Raw genomic sequence first — 25521 nt, forward strand, 5'->3', positions numbered from 1 at the left:
GATACTTGTATAACTGATTTTTTTTTAAGTATCAGCTCAGCCTCTCCTACTCCTGCGTCGCTTGCACTCTGAGCCAATCCCGAGCCTCGCCATAAAATGTGCGCCTTCCAGGCTATAAGAGCGCTCCAAACTTTCTCCTGAGCTTTGAGCGACACCTCGGTGGCGCGCGAGGCCAGCGCGATTGCGCGACACATCCAAGGCGAATTTCCAGCAAGAAGCGAGCCGAAGGGTGATGTTCGAGGAAGAGGCGATGCACGACGAGTCCAGTTCCCCGGAATCCCCGGTGGACAGTCTTGGTAACAGCGAAGAGGAGCTCGACAATCAGCAGAAGCGCGGAGGAAGGAAAAGGAGGGGAGCGGCCAGAAGCGGAGAGGATTCGGACAGTCCGACCCCGGGGTCTGGGAAGCGAGGCAAAAAGTGCGCCGGGAGCCCGCAGTCGTTCGAGGACCTGCAGACGCAGCGCGTCATGGCGAACGTGCGGGAACGGCAGCGCACGCAGTCCCTTAACGAGGCGTTCGCCTCCTTGCGCAAGATCATCCCCACCCTGCCTTCAGACAAACTTAGCAAAATACAGACTCTCAAGCTCGCCGCGCGCTATATCGACTTCCTTTGCCAGGTGCTGCAAAGCGACGAGCTGGACTCCAAAATGGCGAGCTGCAGTTATGTGGCGCACGAGCGGCTCAGCTACGCGTTCTCCGTGTGGAGGATGGAGGGCGCATGGTCCATGTCAACATCGCACTAACGCGCACGGTCCTGTGCCACGGATCTTTCCTAAAATGACGGTATGCACTGTCGAAACCCTTTGTGCACAAATATCTTGCATCCATAACATGATGTTTTTTTTTATTATTTTAAACCCAAAGCCAACAGGCCTTTTACGCATCCTCAAAATAAATATTTTCTGCTTGTAATTTTTCAATTGTATTAAATCTCTTGCTTCTTCTTGCAGATTTGTAGCTGCGAGCAGCAGAAGGACTGCAGGAGAGGAGAAAATCCCGTGCACAGCAGAAAGGACCAAAAAGGAAACTAAAAGTCAGAAGGCCCGGATTTATTGGCGAACAGAGCAGATTTTTTGGAGACCCGGTTTGGACCGGCGGCCTCGTCGCGAGCACTTACCGACAATATTTGAGGAATTTGCCTTCGAGATCCGTGCTTGTAAAATGTGTTTTTTGGAGACTTTGTGTAGGCTTTATGCATGCATTCCGAGCTCACAAGCCTTGACATCTCATACCAAGCCACAGAGACTGCAGCAGAGCAGCAGCAGGAGCAAGCAGGCGCTTCATTTCGCTCTGACAGCGTGGAGCCACAAATATGAATGTCGTCGTATTTATTTCGTCAAAGAAATAATAGGCTCATATCTGTATATATTCTTTTCTCATCTGGTCAATGAAAAAAAAAATGTTATTTATTTATTGATACTTTTTTTTCTGATGCATAATGGATCCGGTGTCTACATGCATTTGATTGTTTGATGTTTGTAAATATGCGTTTTATTTTTCTGCAATAAAACTGGTTTGGATATAAATTTATTCCGGTCTGATTTTACAATGATTAACACAAATCTTTAAACTTTCTTTATAGATTTGTATCTATAGTGCACGAGCGATGGGAAAACGATAAAGATCAAGCTCAAATATGCATGTCTGCACCATGCTTAATATATAAACTTAAAGGATTTATTTTAGAAAATGCAGTATTTTTGAAACCTATTGTATACATGATTTATCTGTGTGGCACGTGATCTCCTGTCAGGGTCCAATCTTAATCCCAATAGTACTAATACTCTGATTTTATTCAGTATTAATTACAGGTATTTGGTGCAAAATAATTCTAATGCTATGCTGGAATGCAATGGTTAGTATTATTTTTAAAAATAAATCTTTAACAGGTAAATGTAATATAAAATCGTTAAAACATTAGTTATTTTTCCCCAAAAATAAATAATAATAATCGTTTGTGTTTACAAAATACAGGCGCACATAATGGTCTGAAAATACTGAATTCTCTTTATTGCACTCTTGATTGTTACTAAATCCTTACTTTTTGGCTCTGCAGGTGTGTTTTTAAGAATGAAGAGTAAAGTATGAGAGCATCCATGAATACACGCATAATGCTGCTTTGTAATGTGATACAGTAGGGTATTGGGGGTTGGGGGACTTTAATGTCTGATGTGTCAGGTGGAAAACAGGTCTGGGAAAATATTTGAGGATTGTGAAAAGAAATCGTTTGAAGACACAGTGTGTGTGGAATTGGTTCGTGTGGAATTTCCAGATGTGAATTCATGGCGGGTTTCGGGGTCACGCAGAGGTGCGGTGCGATGCGGGACAGTGAGGAGGGACAACTGATATTTTTTACAGAAATGCACTGTCCTTTAATTTTTCTAAAATATAACATTGAATGTAATATAATAGTTTGGATGGAGGAATTGGACGTGAACAGATTTCAGTTTGGTTTAAAAATCAGGAAATGATTTCAATGATTTTAACTATTCATTTATTCCAATGTAGCATCCAGAAACACTCTTTAAAATAATTATACCAAACAGCACTTGTGTTTTGTTGGTGTAATGGTATTGTACATTGTGTGTATTTTACCCTGGAAAGTGCATGTGGTGTAACTTTAGAGCAAAGCTTCAAAGATATATAAGAAGTCTTTAAGCTCCAGTTATGTACCTTAAATTATTTTTAGCTTAGAATTACATTTAGTTTTCATTTAGACTATTTGAGAGAGTTTCAATATCCAAAAATATCAATTTAGTATAAAAAATTATGATAAGCCAAATTATTCATCACTTCATCAAAACGCTTTGGTTTATTTTGATAAACAGCACTAATTTACAACACACACACACACACCCCCCCCCCAAACACACACACACACACACACACACACACACACACACACACACACACACACACACAAGGCGCAGTTGGCAGGTGTTAATCTCCTATGTATTACTATTCTGAATCAGAGATAATATAATAAAATAAATAAAATAATAACAATAACAATTAATAATAAAACAAATAAAATTAATAATAATAATAATAATAATAATAATAATAATAAAAATAATAATAACTTTCATTGTCGTTCTTATTATCGTTAACATTATTATTATTATTATTATTATTATGTGTGTGTGTGTGTGTGTGTATTATTATTATTACTGTTGTTGTTGTTGTTGTTGTTGTTGTTGTTGTGGTTGTGGTTGTGGTTGTGGTTGTTATTTCATTAACACGTTTTTTGTACCCGGTCGTCCCTCTTAGATGGTTTTAGCTTCTCAAACTCCAGGTTTCTCAAGTAAAACAAGTGAACATCAGGGCTTCGTGCATTCTATGTAGTTGTGCAGAAAAAAAAAAGAAGAACCAAGGCACCTGAATCAAACTTATTTTTACCAGATGTGCTTCGTATTTTTCTTTGTAAAGTCACGTGAAGCAGAGAGCAGATGTTGGAGCTGCAGCTGGGGGTCCGCCTTCGCGAGCGCACAGTCAGCCGCAGACCAGCAGCTCTGACACGAAGCCTTATAACTTTCCTTCCTCAAGAAGCAAACGAGGTTTAAACGCGTTCGATTTTTAACACGGAGAGTTTGGAGATGTCGGTGTTGGTGTCGGTGTTGTTATCGAAGCTGGGAAGAAGACGAGAACCTCCTCCTTCTTCTCACTCCTTCCCCCCTCTGCTTTGGTCTGCTTAGGGACTTCTGATAGAGGACTGTGTAGGATTTCTTTTTCCTTAACCGAGGAGAAGAGAGGAAGAGAAAATGGTAAATACTTGTGTAGATCTTTTTCCTGCACTAGTTTTAATCTACTAGATGTGAGAAATCGTTTCTTTTTCTAAGAATACAGATGTTTTCCAAGATGTTACAGATGTTCTTTCAAGACTAGGCCTGAAACGCTAAGCAGTCTCCAAGTGTCAATGAATAATCTTTCATTTTTAATTTATTATCTTATTATATAATGTTGTCTGAATTATTGGTGCATCTTTCTGGATATTTTTTGGCACAGATTGAATTTTAAAATTCGAATAAATGATGACCCACACGAGGAGAAATGTAGTGACTTGCCTGTGTTTTTCTTACTGCATGAAGAATGCAGGACATTAGATCAGCTGAAATTCCTCCGTCTGCACTGACTGTGGGCCACAGGAACTCCAGCAGTCCAGTTAAACGATTTGACGTGTGTGTGTGTGTGTGTGTGTGTGTGTGTGTGTGTGTGTGTGTGTGTGTGTGTGTGTGTGTGAAACACATGTAAATCCATCCGGTTTGACCAAAAGGGCAACAGTTGTGATTCACCAAGAGAAAGAAAATCGATTCCCCAGCTTCAGAAGTCCTGTTGTCGTAAACTTAGACTGTGATCTGATCTGGGGAAGAGGAAGAGGAAGAGAAGGAGGAAGAGGATGAGGAGGAAGAGGAAAAGTCTGTGTTGAGGACAGTATGCTGAAAATCCTGCTCCTTGAAATTTTGAATCGTTTCTAAAGCAATAAAAAAGTTTAACTAAAGCAAGTAAAAAAAAGAGAGAGAGAGAGAGAGAGAGAGAGAGAGAGAGAGAGAGCAGAATGTTTGTTTTATCACGTTAGCCTGGGCTACATGAATAAATGAGGAAAAGTGGGAAGGAAGGAAGCAAGGAAGGAAGGAACTGATAAAAAAACGATAAAATAAACGAATAATGAATGGATAAATAAATAAATAAACTTTGAATCTTGATTTTATGAAGACTATGGAAAAGTTTTATTCAGTTCTTAGATGCAAAAGATATAATAAAAATAAAATAAAACACTATACATTCAGATAAATCCTTCAGTCTGCCATCACCTGTCACTAATGTACAAAAACAGATTATTCGTCCTTATCTTTCATTTCTTATGAGATCTTTTCGGGGTGGGGGGGTGATGGAGGTCTTGATGTATAATTGTGTTGATAAACACGTGTCTGTTCTTTACCACGTGACTCCCACGCACCCCCACACCCTGCCACCTGACCACTAGTTTTTAAAGTCAGAATAGCTTGTCTTAGATCTATATATTACACCAACACTCTTACACACGTGTGATGAATTTCACCCTGACACGTTTTTGTTGCGCACGTGCAAGGTTATCGTGATACTGATCTGAAAGTCATCTGATGGATAGAGACAGTTCATTATTTCATGATTTATAAAACCAGTCCATTCGAGTAACACTAGGCTTCAGGAAACCTCATAACAATGTGGTGCCAATTTTTTTTCCTTTATATATATATATATATATATATATATATATATATATATATATATATATATATATATATATATATTTTCTTTTTGCAAAATATCACTTCAGCAATAGTTTTTGATGAAGATCAAACAATTTCTTTTAATGTCTTTCATGTCTTTTTTTAAATCTTCAAATGAAAACAATCTAGGTTAATGAATTAGGGTGTGATTCTTTTGTCTGAAGTATAAAATGATTGTTTTAATGCACTGTTTACAATTTTTTTTTATGAAAATCTAAATGTCATAATATCGGTTCCTCGCACATGCTTAGACTTATACCTAATAAACTTTTTTGTGTTTGTTTTTTTACTTCTTAGTGATCAATGCAATTCTTAAGTCGATTAAATTGTATAGTTGAAACTAAACTGACATTATTTTTCGTTCCAAAATCTGCGGTTGGTTGAATTTTTGATGGACAGAAAAAAAAGTATTATTCATATAACATATAATACATGAATTAGATAATATTACATGATATAACATATTATTACAATTGTTCGGTGTTTATAGAGAAAAAATAAACATTAATTAAGTTTTTATTGAAGAGCGCTTTTAGCAATGGACATTTCCCCGCAGCAATATTAAATAAAAAAAGTGATAAAATATTAATGACAGTTTTAAAAAAGCTTATTCCAACCCTTAAAATCTTTTAAGGGTTGGAATCAGTGGGATCATTTTCAGAGCAATGTTTCATTATTATTTATTTCCTCTCCATCTCCAGTTAACAGGTGTTCCAGAATCTGGTCATTACTACTGAACCTATTTAGGAATCTCCTCTAAACTAGACACTAAACACACCCTATGGACATTTGCTCAATTTATAATAATTAGAAACAAATAAAACGATATATAAAAAATTTAAAAAATATTTTTGAAAATATATGAATGACCTAATAAGTCACGTGTTTGTGCTGAAGCAGAACAGGCTGTAACGCAATACATTTTCCAGTATTCCAAATACATATTTATTTTCCAGATACATTCTCTCAGAGTCCATTTTATACACGTGCTTAATGCTTTCGATCTCTGGGACAGAGACGTTTTCAGATACACACCAAAAAAAAAAAAAAAAAAGAAGAATGTTTCTTTCTCCTTGGCTGTAACAACATTTGGGGTAAAATGTGAATTCGGATGGAAATTAATGTTTAATTTACTCAATGCTGTTTCATTTCAACCACTGATTTATTTCATTATAACTTTCTATACAGTTCTGATCTTTTTTTGTGTGTGTGCGCGTGCGCGCGCGCGTGCTTGTGCTCCGTATATAGCTATACAGGCAATACAGCTGTGCCAACTTTTTTTTTTTTTTTACATCAGATGTGTTTGTCTTTATTTTAAAGCTGTGAAAAAAATAGATACAAATAAAAATAGATAATGCAGTATTGTTGAGGATTAATCACAGTCTGGCATTAATCAATATGTCGATTATCTCCTACAAGCACTGTATTTATGTTTGCTATAGAAAACAAACATCGAAAATGTGAAGAATTACATATAATAGAGAAACTGTGAACCAACTGGATAGCCTCTACATATCATCAGTTCAAGTTTACTCCATAGTTTTTTAAAGAAAAATTAATCAGTAATCATTCTGCCATTATTCTTTACACCACATGCATTTTTAATGTAAGTTTATTTAAATATTGATTTAAATCCGGCGTAAATGTAGGATCTATATCTATCTATTATGCACTAATACACTGTGAATGTTTCTGAGTATTAGGTCATTCCACTGTGATGTGAGACACATCTTATATTTTGCTCCTATGGGACCTTTTTGTTTTATTTTCAGCTTTTCAATATACTCGGATAGTTGGCTGTCTTGCTGGCTGTAGTGTGGTGGTCTGCAATGTGTTAGCCTATCTGGATTGGGGTCCTTTGAAGTATCGTTCCTCTTAGGGGAAACGTGAAGCACGGAGCTGATGTGATGCATCGGGCCTTTGTGCCTGAAACAGTACGGAAACCTGGATTCATGTGTGATTTCATTTGAGCGGAGGCCTTTTCATCTCTGATTTACTGGGTTCTGTCGTTTGGGTTGTAAATGGAACCACATGGGTCCTTCACATCAGCCCTGACTTTCTGCTTGGAAGAAAGCAGAAAAAATGTTTTTGTTTTTATGAAATGGATTCCAATCTTGTCTAAACTATCTGGATAGCTGAGAGCCTAGATCAGACTAGATCGCCGGTTTAAAATCCTGGTGTGTGTGTGTGTGTGTGTGTGTGTGTGTGTGTGTGTGTGTGTGTGTGTGTGTTCAGCTCCGAGGCATGTGGGTCTTTTCCATACGTTATAATATTCACTGGAGTGAGCTTGTTTATGGACTGGAGAATCCCAAAAAAATCTGTATGTATAAATAGCATTAAATATTGATGAGAAAATTTTCTCTTCCAAAAGTAGTGCAATAGAAGATTAAATACAATTCCCATCTCCTGCTGAAAATATGAAAGATCCTGGATAATAATGGCCATTGTTTTAGTGATCAAATCACCTGAGCTAAAAGATACCAGGAATAAAACAACACTTTTTGAGATTACATTAAAATCGCCAGTAATTTCCAGTTTCATGAGCAAACATAGAAACAAACAGTTCAGTGTCTTTTTCACACGTGAAGGCAGGATTCAAACAAGCAGGATGTGAAGGTAATACTGAGTTCTGTAATCCTGAAAATATTGACGTAATCTAAAATCAATGCAATCTGATGCTGAGTAGATGGGTTGAGCAAGGGGCTGAGATTAGATTATACACACATCACTTACACACATAACAATAAAATCCAGACTGCAGTCAGGACACACGTTTGTAGTCTCCGTTATCACATTGTCCAGCTTTTAATACTTAAACCACAGTGACCAGAAATCCACAACATCCATTACCATTTATTAGAATTTAGCACATCCTGCGGAGGCCATTTTTCCAATGGGTGAATGTATGTGTAGGAGTATTTCATATGCACTGTGCTAGGAATTGGTGTAGCAGGTAGTGTTGCTGCTCCCGGTTCTTCATTTGTCTATGTGAGCTTTCTTCAGGGTTTCCAAATATTCCAAAAATCCAATATCTCATTTCCCACATTTATTAAAAAAATAATACAAACAGAACAAAAGCAACAATTGAACAGTCAAACTAAATTACCTACTAATGATAAAATAAATGAACAAATAGACACAATTAGATCTCATTTCCATTTGATCATCATATTTTCATATAACTACATGCTGAAGTAAGAACAATGGCATGTACTAATTTAAGTGAAGCACTCTCAAAAATCTCTACTTCATCCATGTCAAATACCTTATTTTCATATATCACAACAGCTACAATGCATTTTCGATGTCTTTCTAAGACATTTTTTGTCCACAATCTAGGTTGTAAAGAGTACCTGAAGTATCTGAATGGAACAGTACTTGATATTGAACGTAGGCTCAAAAATGCACTTGTCCTTGACACCAAGTCATATATTAGTAAGAAGCCAAAAACAGTTGGTTTGTGAGGTTCTACTTCCTTAAACACAAATCTAATTGTACACCTCAACACTGCATTAAACGAGATCAACAAAACACCCTCTTCAACATGCCAGAAAGAAATAAAGATTAAACAAACAAAAAAAGACAGTAAAGCAATGAAGCAGTATAAATACAACAATAAAGTCAAAAGGCAATCTTTCAAAAAGGGGTCTTTATTTCACAAATAAAATTACACTCTTGTGTCACAAAGTAGAAGAAACATTAGTATCCATTAGTATAGCTCTTAGTCTCAGAGAGGAGCAACATTTTTATTCAACTTTAACAAAATCAAAGTTTAAGTTTTTGGAATTTATTCAAGATCTTTCTGGAATGAAAATGAGGCCAGCGGTGCTAAAAAATGGCTCACAGGGAGCAGTTGAGAATAAAGTTGAGTAGAGAGTAAAAGTTGCTTATGTCTTTCGAACTCAGTAAAACTAGAAAGTAGGCAAAATATTTTCTTAAGTACAGTAACTACATTTTACTCAAATACTTGTCCACAATTCATTTAGTTTTATTTAGGTTTAAACAATTTGTCTATTTGGGAATGGTGAATGAAAGTGACATTTCCAACATGTGTGTTTTTCATAGTTAGTGAAAGAATCTTTGACCCTCCTGAGACACTTGTCCACTGAGTCAGAATGCCGTATAAAAATGATTTCACCAGTAGGAAGAAGTGCACCAGGCAATCCCCGGGGCCCGAGCTGTATAATTGGCAGACTTGCAATTTTTCGTGAAAATAAACAGGCAATCATAATGCAGTGCTTAGTGTAAACAATGGCATAGCACGCACTTGTGCGTGATCAAAGGCACAAATTGTGTTCCTTTTTGTTCGTTTCTGTGCTGTGTTTATTTGCATTTGCCGGTTCTCCTCTAAATAACGACTGGATCTCTGGAGGCATAAACAGAAAGTCAAGTGGAAAAGTTGTCTGAGCCAGGAGAACAAACTTCAGCCAGCCATGCAAAAGCACGTCTGTGTGGCGGCACAGTTCACTCACTATTGAGTTGGAGAGAGAGAGAGAGAGAGAGAGAGAGAGAGAGAGAGAGAGAGAGAATGAAAGAGAGAAACAGAGAGGCATAGAGAAAGAATGAGAGAGAAAGTGACAGCTATAATTTTGCAGAGAATGCATAAGACAGGAGAGAGATAAGATGAGGGGATGAGTGAAAAAAGTACAAAAGATAGGAGAGAGAGAGAAAGAGAGAGAGAGAGAAAGAGGAGAGAGAGAGAGAGAGAGAGAGGAGAGAACAACAGAATAAAAGAATGAAAAAGATAATAAGAGAGAAGTATTAACCCAGAGAGAGACAAAGAAGGAATGAGAAAAAGCTGTTGAGAAAGAATAAGAGAGTAAAAGAAAGAAGGAAGAAGAAAGAAAGAGAGAGAGAGAGAGAGAGAGAGAGAGAGAGAGTATGAAAGTATGTGTCATAATGTGGAAGAAAATTTATGAGACATGATGCGAGATAAGGTGAGAGGATGAGTGGAAAATGTACAATGAGAACGAGGGAGAATGACGGAGATATAGAAAGAGTCAAGAACAGAAATAAAGAGTGAGAAAGAGATAATAAGAGAAGTGAAAGGGCTCAGAGGAAGACAAACAGAAAGAGCTGATGAGGGAGGATTAAAGTAAAAGAATTTAAAAAAAAGAGTGAATCAGAGAGAATTAGAAAGAATAAGTGAGTAAAAGAATGGAGGAAAGAGAGAGAGAGAGAGAGAGAAAGAGAGAGAGAGAGAGAGAGAAAGAAAGAGAGAGAGAGAGAGAGAGAGAGAGAGAGAGATGGGTTAGAGGATGGAATGAGAGATGAGTTGTGCAGTAAGATGTATGGTTATGTTTTTTGTCTCTGCATCTCTTGGATGTGATTGCAGGTTGGAGCAGTGATTTATGTCTCAGTGCCCCGTAATTCTCTAAACGAATGGAATGCAGCAGAGGTCAGGAATAACTTTTGGAAAGTTGGAGAAGTTTAATATCCTCATCAAGGTTGGGCTTTAAATGATTCGATAATTGGATGTGTGGGATCACAACTTTGCTTGTGTTGCATTATTTGACAAACACACCAGTCTTTTTTTAAAGTTGAAAAATCCATACAGACAACACAAGATACACTTTTTTACACTTATTCTTACCTCTGAGCATGAAGAGTCTAAAGATTCATGAAGTCACTGTGGAGATTTAAACTGATGAACCCTTGACGATATATTTGGACTGTAATTAATATAGTTTACTACAATGGCTCAGGGTTTGCAATCACAATGAACAATTTTGCCTTTAAATGTCCATCAATAATGGGACTGTAATGAATAGACATTTGGTGATGAGGATGAGGATGGGATCCCCATTCTAAATCTGGTTCCTCTCAAGGTTTCTTCCACATATCATCTGAAAGAGTTTTTTTATTTATGTTTGTACTTTGAGAGTCCCTAACATCTGGAATCAAATTCCTTGTGTGTGTCAACACACTTGGCCAATAAACCTGATTCTGATGATTCTGATGATGATTCTGATTGGTTGGTATCATATATACAGAATGTAAAATCTGCTTAGGTTGAACATAGCATAGGAAGGTGCTATCTTAGTGACAAAGGCATTGAACTTTGGATTCAAAGGTCATGTGTTCAAATCCCAGCCACACCAAGCTGCCACTCTTGGGCCCCTGAGCAAGGCCCTTAACCCCATAACTGCTCAGTCAGATAAATGTAGGTCACTCTGGATAAGTGCATCTGCCAAATGCCTTAAATGTGCGCTATAATAACTTTTCTTCTGAGAAATGGATTATTCAGGTGCAAGAGTATTACTGATTCACTAACATCTGGAATCAAATTCCTTGTGTGTGTCAAAGGTGTTCAGTAGGGTTGAGGAGGTCAAGGCTTTGTGAAGGACACTCAAGTTCTTCCAGTTCAATCTTAACACACCATCAAGCTTGTTTTGTGCTCAAAAAACAGTGTTCGAGCCTCTAAGTTGAAGGCAGATAGTAATGTTGCAACACACAGAGGCATTCTAGACCATTTTGTTCTTCCAAATTTGTGGGAACAGTTTGGGGAAAAAGCACATGTGGGGGTGTGATCATCAATATTCCACAAACTTCAGGAAATATAGCATATTTAAAACTGTACTTAAAGATATTCTTTGTTCTTTATCAACTGAATCTCTTTGTAATTTATATATAATGACCAATTGTTTTTCTATAAACAAAAATGAATAGAGAAAATTGTGTTCACTTATAATCGAAGATGCTGAAGTGTTTAAACAGTATTGCATTTTGTCACAAGCTTTCATGCATTCCTCAGTGAAAGGTATTTTCTAAATGAAGATAAATCGACTTTTTCGACATGGCAAACGCATTCATGGCTGGTGTGACATGCCACAAAGTAAACACACAAATGCTTTACTGTCACCCCCATTACACGTGAACCTCACCAAACCTTTGGGAACGGGATCAGTCTCGTTCAGCATTGGCAGTTTGGATTCAACTCAAAGTTAGAGGCATTTTGTAAGACCCTCATGTGTTTCATCTTAACTTCTTTCATTGTTAGACTGCAATTGTTTTAGTTCTGGATTTCTTATGAAGTAGTTTACATTAATTACTTATTAATGGAATTCAGCAATGACCCTTAGAAGTGATTTTCAAGGAAACGCGATTTCTGGTTTTTCTCATTGCAAACATGTTGAAAGTCTTGTCTGTGGTAATTGGTGAATCATGACAGATGTGGTGGATGGAGATGCTGGAATGTTCCCTTAAAGGAATGACTTGCAAATCAACAATTGAATCAATATGTTATTTTCAGTAGTTCAGAAGATGATGAAATTCACTATCTTTTGTTGAAAACTGTTTCCCAAAATGTTTGTATTGGTTCTAACTAGTCAAGCTGACCTTCTGCTATGACTCATCTGCATTACAGTCTGAAGCTTCGAGACACTATTATTTCTATGTTCAATTCAATTCAATTCATTTTTTTTTTTGTATAGCACTTTTAACAATGAACATTGTCTCAAATCAGCTTTACACAGATAATGTGGTGCTAAAAAATGAATATGTTCTTTATAAGTGTAAGTTTGTCCCTGATGAGTGAGTCGGTGGCGACTGTGGCCAGGAAAAACTCCCCGAGATGGCACAAGGAAGAAACCTTGAGAGGAACCAGACTCAAGAGGGAACCCATCATCATCTGGGTTGCACCGAAAGTCCATTTACTGCAGATATATAATGTTGCGGGATACAGTGATGGTGATCAGAAGCAAACTGTAGTCCTGAGTCAATGTAGCAGTCTGTTGACATTGACTACACTCCAAATCCATTCTGTTCAATGTTCACATTAACATGTCATATCTGAACGTTGCTGCTAATCATGATTGGAAAAAAGCTTTTGCTGTGACAATGTCAACGTCTGGGACATCCAAGCCAGACAACTTCTAACTTTGAAAATACAGCACTAACCAGCAAAGTTTCATAACTTTATATAAATGTATATAATGCCTTTAAAGCATAAGGTTTCCTTTATGTTCTTGTTTAGATTTATATCGTGTTGCTTCTTTGTGTAAACCCTAGCAATGTCCAAGACAGCGATGCATCCAGGGCAGACCCATTGTTTTAGGACGTCCAGCTCTTCCACTGCTCCTCTGCGTTAGGTCACATTCGCCAACATTACAAAATCTGCAGGCAACACCTCTGTTCAGCTACACTGCAGGTTCTGTGAGGGGGTTTGTTAATGCAGAGTGCTGCTTAATGCATCTTTGTCAGGACCTCCTGGAGGGGATCCGTGGGGGGTAAATCCAGGCCTCCATATCCCAGGGGGTAATTAGCTTTCAGTGACACCTCTAAACAATCTTTTAGCCCCCTTACCTCCTGGACAGACCTTGAGCCTTAATTAAGTTTCCTTAGCTGGTGGCTCACTTGACAGTTATCCTGCACAGTACACATAAATCCATGTGCAGGATTTTTATAAATACACAGAATTGTGAGGCTCACCTCATGGCTCTTGAGCTGGTGGGTATGTTTGAATGAGTGTGTGAGTCTGTGTGAGTCTCTGTGTATGTGCGTGCATATATATATATATATATATATATATATATATATATATATATATATATATATATATATATATATGAAGAAAAGTTTTGTACAATCCATATGGGAATGTGTGTGCATGAGTGTTGGCAGCTGTGCATGCACATAAAGCCAGTGTGCCTCAGGGGAGAAATACAAAAACCAAGAAAAAGCTAAAACTCAACAAAAGTTTCAGTTCTTTGAAAGTTCTTTGATATAATGGATGTGCAAGAGAATAAATAATGGTTAACACTGTAAACTCCGCACCCACTCATACCCAATTGGGAATATCACAGGAAACAGTACTCAGCTTTAATATGAGGAGAAATGTTACAACAACTGACATATTTTGCTTTTAATATGAAAGTTAGTATACAGGCCCAGTCTTATTAAACACAGTGACACAAATTTAAGCCACAATCAAGCACTTTCCCACAGATGATTGCTTGTCTCAAAACAGGGCTAAACTTGTCGTGGGTGTACAAATTTTCTTTCAGGTTTGTCGTAAAATGTAATATTTCCTGTTCAGTTATACAACTTTGGTTCATTGTATCCCCTCCACACTCATTTGCGAACTGTAGCACTGTCTGCAACAGTGATTTTTTGGCAAAACTCATTCTTTAGGCCAGTCGAGGACTGGAAACTACCAAGCGCTGATCTCCCTGCGGCTCTTCAGTCCTGAGAAAAACGAAAAAAAATTCATGATGATGGCTGATAGAGCTAATTTCGTGTCAGTGTTAAAGAAAAAAGTACTCTAGGGCTAAATCCAAATCTAGGGCATCTGTAGTATTGTAGTATTTGAATAATCAATGCACGGGATAGTTTTCACATTGGTAAATACTGAATTATTAAATAAACGTTTAAAAGTTATTATTATATAATTGAAATTCAAGAAACTTTTGAAGACTAAACATTTTTAAGATGAATCTCACAAGAAAAACCAGAAAAGTCTTACCAAAGCTGTTCTAAAGTGTTCCATTTCATGTGATAGAGGGGTTGGGGGGTGTATTTAACAAGCACAGCATTTCACATGCTTAAAGAACTGCTTTGGAAGCCGAGTGCACAAGGAGAGGAATGCTGAAGTAGATTAAATCTTAAAAAATGCACCTATTGGTTAAAAAGCAGCTAGTCTAGTAGTAGTGATAGTATGAATAATAAATATTTAATAGCCAAATTATATATTAAACAAAAATATACACCTTGTTATTAATGCATATTTAATAATTCTGGTCTTTTTTTTTGCTGGTTAAAGATGGTAAACTATTTATTAGACTCAAGTAAGCACACATCTGTACGGCTTCTTGTATGTAAACCAGTTAAATGTTCCATCCGAGATGCACATGAAGAGCTTTTATATATTTACAGATTTAGATGTAACCCTTTTTTCCATTTTGGTTATAAAAAATCTGAGCAAGACCCTTAAACCCATTGCTGGTCAATTGTATATATGTAGTCATGTATACTAGTCACACTGGATAAGGGCATCTGCCAAATGTCATAAAATTAAAATGTAAATGTTGGGTTAAACTCAAGAATCGTGAAGATGGATACCTACTACTGAACAGTTCACCTCAACAATGACAATGACGGAACTGTTAATAATGGACATTCGGTGTTGAGGACAGGTTTCTTCCAGGCGTTTTTCTTGCCACATTCACCAGTGACTTACTCATTAGGGATAAACTTATAATTATAAGCAACAAACTTACAGCCACTAAATTTATTCATTTTTCTTTATAAACACTTCCATCTCTGTAAAGCTGATGTATGTATATTTAACATAAGGCTGAATATTTTTACATTCATGTGTCCATCAGTGATCAGTTGATAATCTCATTAATTATATACTGAAAGAACATTCGATGTCACCTCAATAAGCTCAATCATTAACACATTTTGAACTGTTATGATCACTTTTAAATAATACCATTCTGTGTTATCTTCAAATTTGCACATTATTACTGTAATATATTGCACCATTGCACCCCATAATACGTTTATTGGATATTTGTATATTTACATATTTGTATTAGATTAATATGCACAATAACAATAAAGTCTAGTCTAATCTAATCATAAAAAATATTCATGATGCTTAAATGTATAATCCTGTTGTATTTGACAGTGTAACAGGCAATGTTAAATAAAACTTAATTAAATTGAATAATCTTGTGCATGTAATATAATAATGCAGCAAATTTATTTCGAAATCCAATGCAGTTCTGATTAAAGATTTTAATGAGAGTTTGTTTCAGTAATCATGTGCTGGTTGGTACATCTTCAGGAGAATCAGAGCTGCTCTTCTAATCAGATTGATCAGATTTATTCCCTTTCAATCCGTTAAGTAAATTCACATCCTCATCAAACACAAAAAACACAGATAAGAAAAGTCAAATATTTTACATACTGCCTATGTTTGATTTGGTTATCTATAACTCAGCCTTGAACATCTAAAGTAATGCAGCATTGTAAGGATAAAGCAGACTATGAATAAGACATGGCTGTGACAGAAAGAGTCAAAAACCCTAGCTTGTGAACATTTAACAGCTTCATGGCTTTCGGTCTGCTTGATCGCAGGTAGAGTTTTGAGAAACGGAGACAAACTTGGTAAGATAGCAAACAGAGAAACAGATGGTCCACCACAACAAGACTGCAGTTGACACACTCTCTGATCCATCCCCATGAGTCCTACAGGAGCCCCATAACCGCTTGGCACCCTCTCATCACCCCTCTTACCCTCTCTCCAGGGTGCCCGGCTACAGCACATGGAAGTGTGAAGCTCAAGTTTTAGGAGGTCGGTGGAGATAAGAAACACTAAAAGGCTGCCATTCTGTTTTACGTCTCTGTGGGGTATTGTAAATCCTCTCTCATTAACTTTTTTCCCCCTGCTCAGTTCCCAGGCATTTGTCTCTGGTCATTTAAGTTCATGTTTAATGCTAATGTTGTTTGGTTATGCTTTGCTGGCATTGTGATGTAAACCAGCCTGGCTCGAAAAATCTTTTTCCAAATCCACGTGTTGCACGAGTCTTCACACAAACATCAGGAAAATTCCTACGGCACTCTGAGAAATAACCTGCTTTCACAAACGCATAAAATAATCAAAGACAAAGAATCAGTGATGGAAATTGGGGTTGTTTACTGAACGTATTTCCCTATTAAACCGCTATCATCATTAACATCATTGCACTTTTCCGAGCACATCGTTGCCTTCTTTTGTTGAGAATAAATTCTTAAAAAAAAAACCTGGACGATTTTCATTTTCACTATGGTGCACCTTATATAATTTATCCAACATATTTTTCCTCATTGTTTCCATTACTTTTTGAACTTTAATCAAAGTTGGAAAATAGGCAAAATGTAGATATTTAAATCTATAAAAAGATCTTTTGCATCTGTGAGAACATTTTAAATGGTTTACATACAACAAACCATACAGATGAGATTTAACAGGAGTGTCTCAAGAAGGCTTTCCAATAAAACCTCCAACAAACCTTGGAAAAACCATCAACCATTCTGTTTTCAGGCAATGAATAAAGAAACAAACCAACAAATGAATGGTTGATCAACTTTAACAAGCAGAAAATTCAAAACACCAAAAAAATGTAATATATATATTTTTGTTTAATAGGTAATTTTAATATATTCATATTAATTAGGATATCACTACTATTACTAAAAGACTAGTTACCTTGCTAGCCAATTGTTGCATTAATTTTAGGATTAAATCTACTTTAATGCTCTTTTCCTTGTGCATTTAGCTTCTAAAGCAGTTCTCAAAGCAGTATGTGAAATGTTGTGCATTTCAAACACCCCCCCAACCCCTTCATCACACCCCATAATCTCAAACTATCCTTCATGACCAAAATAAATAACTGCATGGGAGCTAGCTATGACCTCATGCTCATGTTGTCCCAGAGTTCCTGGTTTCAGTTTTTTGAGTTTTCACTTGCATGCAGTGACGGCAGCCTTGAGTATCTATTTTTTTATTTTTTGTGGCTCCACCTCAGACCTGTGACCTTCCACCTAAAGCACCTAAAAAAAAAAAAATCTGAGAAACACGGACAGAACCCATAATGGCTCTCTTCCTGCACCGTAAAGCCACAGCACCGAAGGCAATTAGAGTAACCATGGCAATGGGCCCAGCAGGCCAGCGGCGTTGTGAGCGCGCTCGGTTTACAACTTCAAACAGAAATACGGGAGCCTCAGCACCAAGAGCCTGGTTTGAATTAAAGACCTCACTTCTATCTGAGACGGAGAGAGAGGGAGAGCGAGAGAGAGAGAAAGAGAAAGAGAGGGAGGGAGGTGGTTTTGGACCATATGGTCTGGGTTTCATTAAAGCCAATTATCTTATCTGTTTCATCTCAGGATAGACCCGGGAGGGCTGAGGTCCAAACTCACGCTAACACTCTACAGCATACACTCAAATCTGTACACATAATGTACATACACACACACACACACACACACACTGAACCTAAAGCACACTCACGGAAAAGCACATGTACTGTGTTTATGCATATAATCATATAAATATCATTTGACAGACTTACATTTTATCTCATTCAAACAACTGAGCTGCTATGGGGTTAAGGGCCTTACTCAGGGGCCCAACTTGGTATGGCTGGGGTTTGAACACATAACTTTCACAATACAAAGTCCAATGCCTTAACCAACTAAGCTATGACCTCCCCCAATTTCTGTAAATACCTGTGTTGCTGGTGTTGTCCCCAGATTTAATTCCAGCCCTCAGTGAACATCCAGGTCACCAGTCTGACCACAACGATACACGAGAGACGAGAGACGAGACTGACTGGATGTTCACTCAAACCCACAGGGTGCTGTATTTAGAGGATGTGATTGCAGATTAAGGTATGTGTGATATATCTGAAAATTTGTGAAAGGTACCTGGAACTATTATGATTCTATGTATTAATTACACGGCTGTTAACAGTAAATGATCGTTTTTGATTGGTCAAGTTTTGTGGTTCCTATGGCAACAACTCAATCAGTTGGCCTTGATTAGTCAAAGTGCAGCATGATCAAATTTGAATTAAGAAAAAATATATATTAAAAGCAGTTCTATTATTCACAAAAAAATAATGTCTACATGGAGAAACTTTCTCAGTAGACAGTTATTTGACGTTCATGAAAGGAAGGAAGGAAGGAAGGAAGGATGGAAGAAAGGAAGGAAGGAAGGAAGGAAGGAAGGAAGGAAGGAAGGAAGGAAGGAAGGAAGTTTCCAGAAAAGTGTTGAAGGACAACAGAAAGGATGGAAGGAGAGCAAGCAAGTAAGCAAGCAAGCAAGAAAGAAAGAAAGAAAGAAAGAAAGAAAGAAAGAAAGAAAGAAAGAAAGAAAGAAAGACTCTGATTTCTAATCTGAAGAATTGATTACTAATAATTGATTCTTTTCCTATTGCAATGTACCCACAGATGTTTTTTCCTCCTTTTTTTGTTTTAATTTTTAGATTAAGTTCTATGTACCCTGTCTCTTACAACCACAACAAACACACACACACACACACACACACACACACACACACACACACACACACACACACACACAAATGCCATTACACAAGAATGGCATCTTCCACCACTTTCTCTTCCCCTCTCACTATCCATCTCGCCTGTTCTCTCATCACACTCCCTCACTCATTCATCTCATTCCCTCTGGTCTTCTCATTTTCCCCCAAACATCCCTGCCCTCTAAGACCCTGTCTTGGTCTCTCTCCCTCTCTCTCTTTCCCTCTCTTCATCTCTCTGTCATTTCTCCTCCTGTCTTATTTCACTGGGGAGTTAGTTCTGTGCTTTATTGACTGCCAACAGTTCATAACCAGTGCAGCTAAATCAACTGTGCCCCATCACACCCCTCCCTCCCCCCATTTTCAACCCCACTCCTCCTCAACACCTCCCCCTTGTTCAGATCCGTATCCTGGCGCTGGACCACGCCACCTAAATAGCCACAGAAGAACGAAGGAGCGAAGGAGACAGAAGAAAACAAACAAAAGTCAGGTTAGTTAAACTGAGCAGACGCGCCGTCATGCAGCGGCCTAATTCTACATAATGAAGTGTGTCACAATCGGACTGCACTTAACGAGGCAAAAGTTACATTTAATTTACTCCAAAGTCACGCAGAAGCGAGGAAACTCCAAAGATAAACACCACGTAAGTAAAAGCGGCCTCCACGACACAGAGCCACACCAAAGCACAGCCAGGCCTCCGGTTTCTCTTATATTAAAACCTCCGGAAGAATTCGGTTTCTTCTGGGAGAACTGAGAGGCCACACAGACGCACCGATCCCCAGTGGTGTAAAGCATTTGAGTAAATGTACTTCATTAGTGTACTTAAGTAAATTTTTGGCTACTTTCTAGTTTTACTGAGTATCAGATACAATCAAAAGCAACTTTTACTTTCTACTCAATTACATTTGTGATTCAATATATGCACTTTTTACTCCATTTTACGTTATATTTTGCACTTCTGTTGAACGATCTCTTCTGGCTTTATTTTTTAGTCCAAAACGAGCTCCAATAAATTCCAAAAACTGTGAAAACCTTTTGTTAAAGTTTAATAATAATGTTGCCCCTCTCTGAGACTGAGGGGGGCATCAAATCACAGTCAGCTCTGAATATACTGTCATTTTATTCGTTAATTAAAGATCCCTTTTTAAAAAATTTATTTAGTAATTTGTCTTTTTTGCTCTTTGCTTCATTCGCTTAATTTGTTGAGGTGTAGAATTTGATTTGTAATTTAGGAAATAAAACCCAACAAATCATCCGTTTTGGCTTTTCACTAACGTGTCGAGGACTAGTGCATTTTTGTGCCTACGTTCAATATCAGTCAAATACTCGAGTACTGTTCAAATCAGATACGACTTTCACTGTAATCAGATTGAATTGGGGAACCTGTAATGGAGAGAGAGAGATTTGCGGTAAGGTATTTTCAGGTGCTCTTTATACAGCACATGGACACATTTTTAATGATGAAAAGAATAAACAGAAACAGTGTGAGTCTACAAACCTAAAAGTTCACCCCCCTTTACTTCTCCACACTGTACCTCTTACATCTATCCCACAATGCACCTTTTTTATGGACAACTTCCGGCTTTAGTTGCTGAGCAGATTTTTTGGGGGAAGGGGTGGGGGGGTTGAAGTGATTGTGGTTTAAAGCCTTTGCTATCATCTGATGAACAGAGCTGATTGGCTCCAGGTGCAGAGGTTCCAGCTCGCTGTCTGACCTCATTTCCTGTCACTGCGTCTTCACACAACGCCGCTCCACCACCTCACTCTGTCCAAAGGGGAGTCTGGGTAATGTGACGAATAAACCTTGCACGTGCACAACTCTCACTCTTTTCCCTTTCTTTCTTTATATATATATATATATATATATATATATATATATGTAATTCTGGCCATATATTAATATGAAAAAAAGTATACGTTTGAAAAAAGATCAGCTGAATACCTTGAAATCAACAAAACCACCACACATTTACACACAAACCCACACACACACACACACACACACACACACACACATGTAAAGGAAAAACGTGAACCTTTGTTGAAGGAGAAAGAAAGAAAGAAAGAAAGAAAGAAAGAAAGAAAGAAAGAAAGAAAGAAAGAAAGAAAGAAAGAAAGAAAGAAAGAAAGAAAGCACAGAGACAGTGTGTGTGTGTGTGTGTGTGTGTGTGTGTGTGTGTGTGTGTGTGTGTGTGTGTGTGTGTGTGTGTGTGAGTGGGGGGGGGTAGTTTTGAGACAGATGGAGGAGTGACAGGTAGGGGGAGCAGTGATGGGTAGGGAGAGTGAAGCACCTGTTTTAGCACTGAATGAATAATGTTGGGAGTTTGACAGATCAACAGTCCCTCACAATCTCTCTCTCTCTCTCTCTCTCTCTCTCTCTCTCTCTCTTTCAAAATGTTTGCGTTTCTTCTCACTCCCCTCATTGTCAGGAAGAGGCTCAGGCTACCGCAGACTGAACACAGAGCCAAAGTATTGAGATCTCTAACATTCTTCACTCTTACTTCTTCACTTCATTTCCAACACTGACTCCGGCGTAGTGCAGTCGTGCTGATATAAAATATATCTCTGCTCTGCTTTGTGTGTTCCAGCACACCTGGAGACTCATGTTTACTGATTTATAAATAAATCACCAGATGAATAAATCTGCATTTTGTAAATGAACTGAAGCCTGAATGGGCAGTTGCTCAGACCAGAGAGTCGGGAGATTATTTATTGTTCTTGCATTGATGGTGGATATGATTAGGATATTAATTACAAAACCAATTCTAAATGGAATCTATGAATTGTAATTTATGTGACGTTTATGCCGTTAGCAGCATGTACATCGTTTGTGTTTTCCTACCAAAAAACTGAGATAGAAAGGTGTCACATTTCCTCAACCACAGAGACAGAAATTAAAACGAATCCTGAAACTAAAGTAAAAAAAAAATGTAAAAAGTTCCTGAAAATATTTTTTGTGAAGACTTTCATCTCAAGTTCTAAAGCTTCTGGAAGGAAAAATCCTGAGGTGGAAATGATCCTAAAGTCCCTAAGTTCCCTCCAAAATGGTCCTGCCAAGGAAACATGCTGAAAGTCCCAAAGTTCTTTAAAAAAAGTCCCTGTATTGGAATCCAATATAAAGTTTCTGAAAATGTTCCTGCCTGAAGACATGAGCGATTCCTGGAAAAAAAAAATCCTCGGCTGGAAATTATTTCTAAACTCTTGAGTTCCTGAAAATCTCCCTGTTCTGGGTTCTTTTAACAATTCCTGCACTGGAAACAGGCTGAATTTTTTTTTTTTATTAAACTTATCTAGTAGAACTTTTGAAAAATAAGGGTGGTTTATTTATTTATTTATTTATTTATTTATTTATATATTTTTCTTCGCAATTAACAATCTATCTATATCTATCTATCTATCTATCTATCTATCTATCTATCTATCTATCTATCTATCTATCTATCTATCTATCTATCTATCTATCTATCTATCTATCTATCTATCTAATATATTTTGGTATATTGTAGTATTTAGATTGTGTTATTTTGTTTAAGTAACAGTTTATTTGAAGCAGATTCAACTGTGTATTTTTTCACACTTATGTATAATAATAATAATGACGTTGTTCTTTCTAATTACTTGTACTGGCTGAAACAGTGATTTTGAAAGATCACCATCTTCATTAACACACTTGACTACATATACTAATACACTACCTTATCTTAAGCAGCAGTGTAGGGGATCTTTGTAGTCACACCAAATCAGAGCTAATGTTAGCTAGCGAAATAAATAAAAATGTTTCTCACCGACTTTACCGTCATCAATATATAAACTTGATGAAAGATTTCTTTTCCCAAAGTAATTGTTTAATCACTTGGAATGTTTTGTTTATTTGTTTATTTATTTGAGCATATTCTCACCCGAAGTAACAGAAGTCATCTGTGTAATCATTAACAATATTCTTAAATTAATGCAATAGTGCAATAGTGGGAATTTAGAAAAAATAGGACAAATACAAGTATTTGAAAGCAAGACTTCATTGTGAAGACACATAGCATAAAGAAAACTGCTCAATAGTAACCCAGAGATACAGTGTTTATAGTACAGTTATTGAATGAGGAATCCGTGCAATTGTTTCCATGTGTCTTTTCAGGGTGTTGTTCGGAATACATTACAGAGTATTCTGCCCAATACTGGAACGAGATGCTTCCAATCCTGACACACAGCTTCCTGAAAGTCATACCTTCCTAAAAGGATTGTACATTGTGTATTTTTAAATGTCCCGGCCTTTAGGAGAGAAAAAAAATTTATGGAATTTGGCAGACACCCAGAGTGACTTACTACTGATGTTTAAGGGCCTTGCTCAAGGGCCCAGCAGCAGAAACTTGGTAGTGCTGGGATTTGAGCTCGTAAAGATGATTATGGCACTTACACCCTTGAACAGAGCAACATACAATATCTCATTCATACAACTGAGGAGCGATTGAGAATAAGGGCCTTGCTTAAGAGCCCAGCTTATGAGATTTGAACTCACAACTTTCTGATCAGCAGTTCAACATCGTAACCACTGAGCTACTTCCTCGTTTTCTGACAATATCCAATGTTAACAGGGTTATCAAAATGGAATTGAGTTAAATTTAATTGACTTGACTTGACTTGACTTGACTTGAATTGAATTGAATTGAATTGACTTGACTTGACCTGACTTGACTTGACTTGACTTGACTTGAATTGAATTGACTTGACTTGACTTGACTTGACTTGAATTGACTTGACTTGACTTGACTTGACTTGAATTGAATTGAATTGAATTGACTTGACTTGACTTGACCTGACCTGACTTGACTTGACTTGACTTGACTTGACTTGACTTGACTTGAATTGAATTGAATTGAATTGAATTGACTTGACTTGACTTGAATTGACTTGAATTCAATTCAATTCAATTCAATTGAATTGCAATGAATTGAATTGAATTAACGTTTTTTCATCTTCCTAACCAAGTTGTATGAAGAACCTCTTTTAAATTCGGGTCTGACATTTACACATGCAGACACTTTATTTTTGGAATATGTGTCACGTGATCTGTATGCGTGAGTGATTTATTTTGAATTATTTCCATTTCCACAGGTGATTACATGCTAATCAATTGATCTCAGATGATGTATGTACTCGAGTTCCAATGTGTATTTTCACATTTGGCATGTTTAAAATCACTTTCATGTTTTTTTTTTTTTTTTTTTACATATTGTTCTTAGAAGAATTCGCACCTTTGAAATGCATGTGTTTTTTACTTCCACATGGAAACTGTGTTTCCTTAGATCCTTAGATAGGGTGTAGATTTCCTCATTGAAGTTGGGGGTCAGGGAACGTAGACTTGAGAATGAATGAATGCAAAGCATGTTGTGTAAAGTGAACGAAGCAGACAATCTGTTGCCAATTTTAGCCGGTCCTGATATAACCAGAGCAAAACTAAGCAATTTGACTTGCCTCCCAGAACTGACGTACAACACACACTCTGTGGGGGCTTTTTGAAGGTTGAGAGTTGATGACAGTTGCTGTTAAGAGATGTGCTTCTCTTCTTTCAAGGCTTTCCTGGGCCCAGTAGAGCCAGGACTTGTAAAGAGTCCAGCTCAAAGCTCCAAACTCATTCTTCAGCCTCTGATACGAATCAGATCCACGGGCTATATTTAGAACAAGGATTTATGAGAGAAACAGAGATTAAAGCAAAATGGTTTTTTTTCCCTTTAAAAGAAAAAACCCTTATGGAAGAATGACAAACATTTGCACGTTTGTTGGAGTAATATGTGAACACATGGATAATAGGTGAATTTTTTTTCAAACTCGTTGTGCCGTTGCACGTGTAATAATCACTTGTGGGAAAAAAGAATTATTAAGGCGAAAAACTTGCATGAAAAATGAAACCATAAACTGCATGTGAAAAAATTTTGTATTAAGATATATAAAAAGGTTATAAATATTTAAAAAATCATCTGAAAAATAATCATTTACTTTAGTGATACTGTATTCGTACTTATTATTGGTATTATTATTATTATTATTATTATTATTTGTATTATTATTATTATTATTAATATTATTATGAGGAAAAAAAAATTTTTAACCCATGAGTATGAATGAATGAGTAAAAAAAATACCTGAAAATCAATAATTTATGCGAAATACAAACAAATTTTGTGGAAAATGTTAAAGACTTTAAACCTTACGTGGATCATGTGATTA

At 37.0% G+C, this 25521-nt stretch overlaps 1 protein-coding gene across 1 annotated transcript; it reads left to right on the top strand.

The window, feature by feature from the left end:
* twist1a (twist family bHLH transcription factor 1a) lies at nt 1-1529 on the top strand. Its single transcript, XM_046835013.1, has 2 exons — nt 1-782; nt 950-1529. Exon 1 carries the CDS (start codon nt 233-235, stop codon nt 740-742), a length of 510 nt encoding a protein of 169 aa, XP_046690969.1. The 5' UTR covers nt 1-232; the 3' UTR covers nt 743-782; nt 950-1529.
* Nucleotides 1530-25521: the final 23992 nt, after the last annotated feature.

The sequence above is a fragment of the Silurus meridionalis genome, chromosome 22, assembly GCF_014805685.1.
Source record: "Silurus meridionalis isolate SWU-2019-XX chromosome 22, ASM1480568v1, whole genome shotgun sequence".
NCBI lineage: Eukaryota > Metazoa > Chordata > Actinopteri > Siluriformes > Siluridae > Silurus > Silurus meridionalis.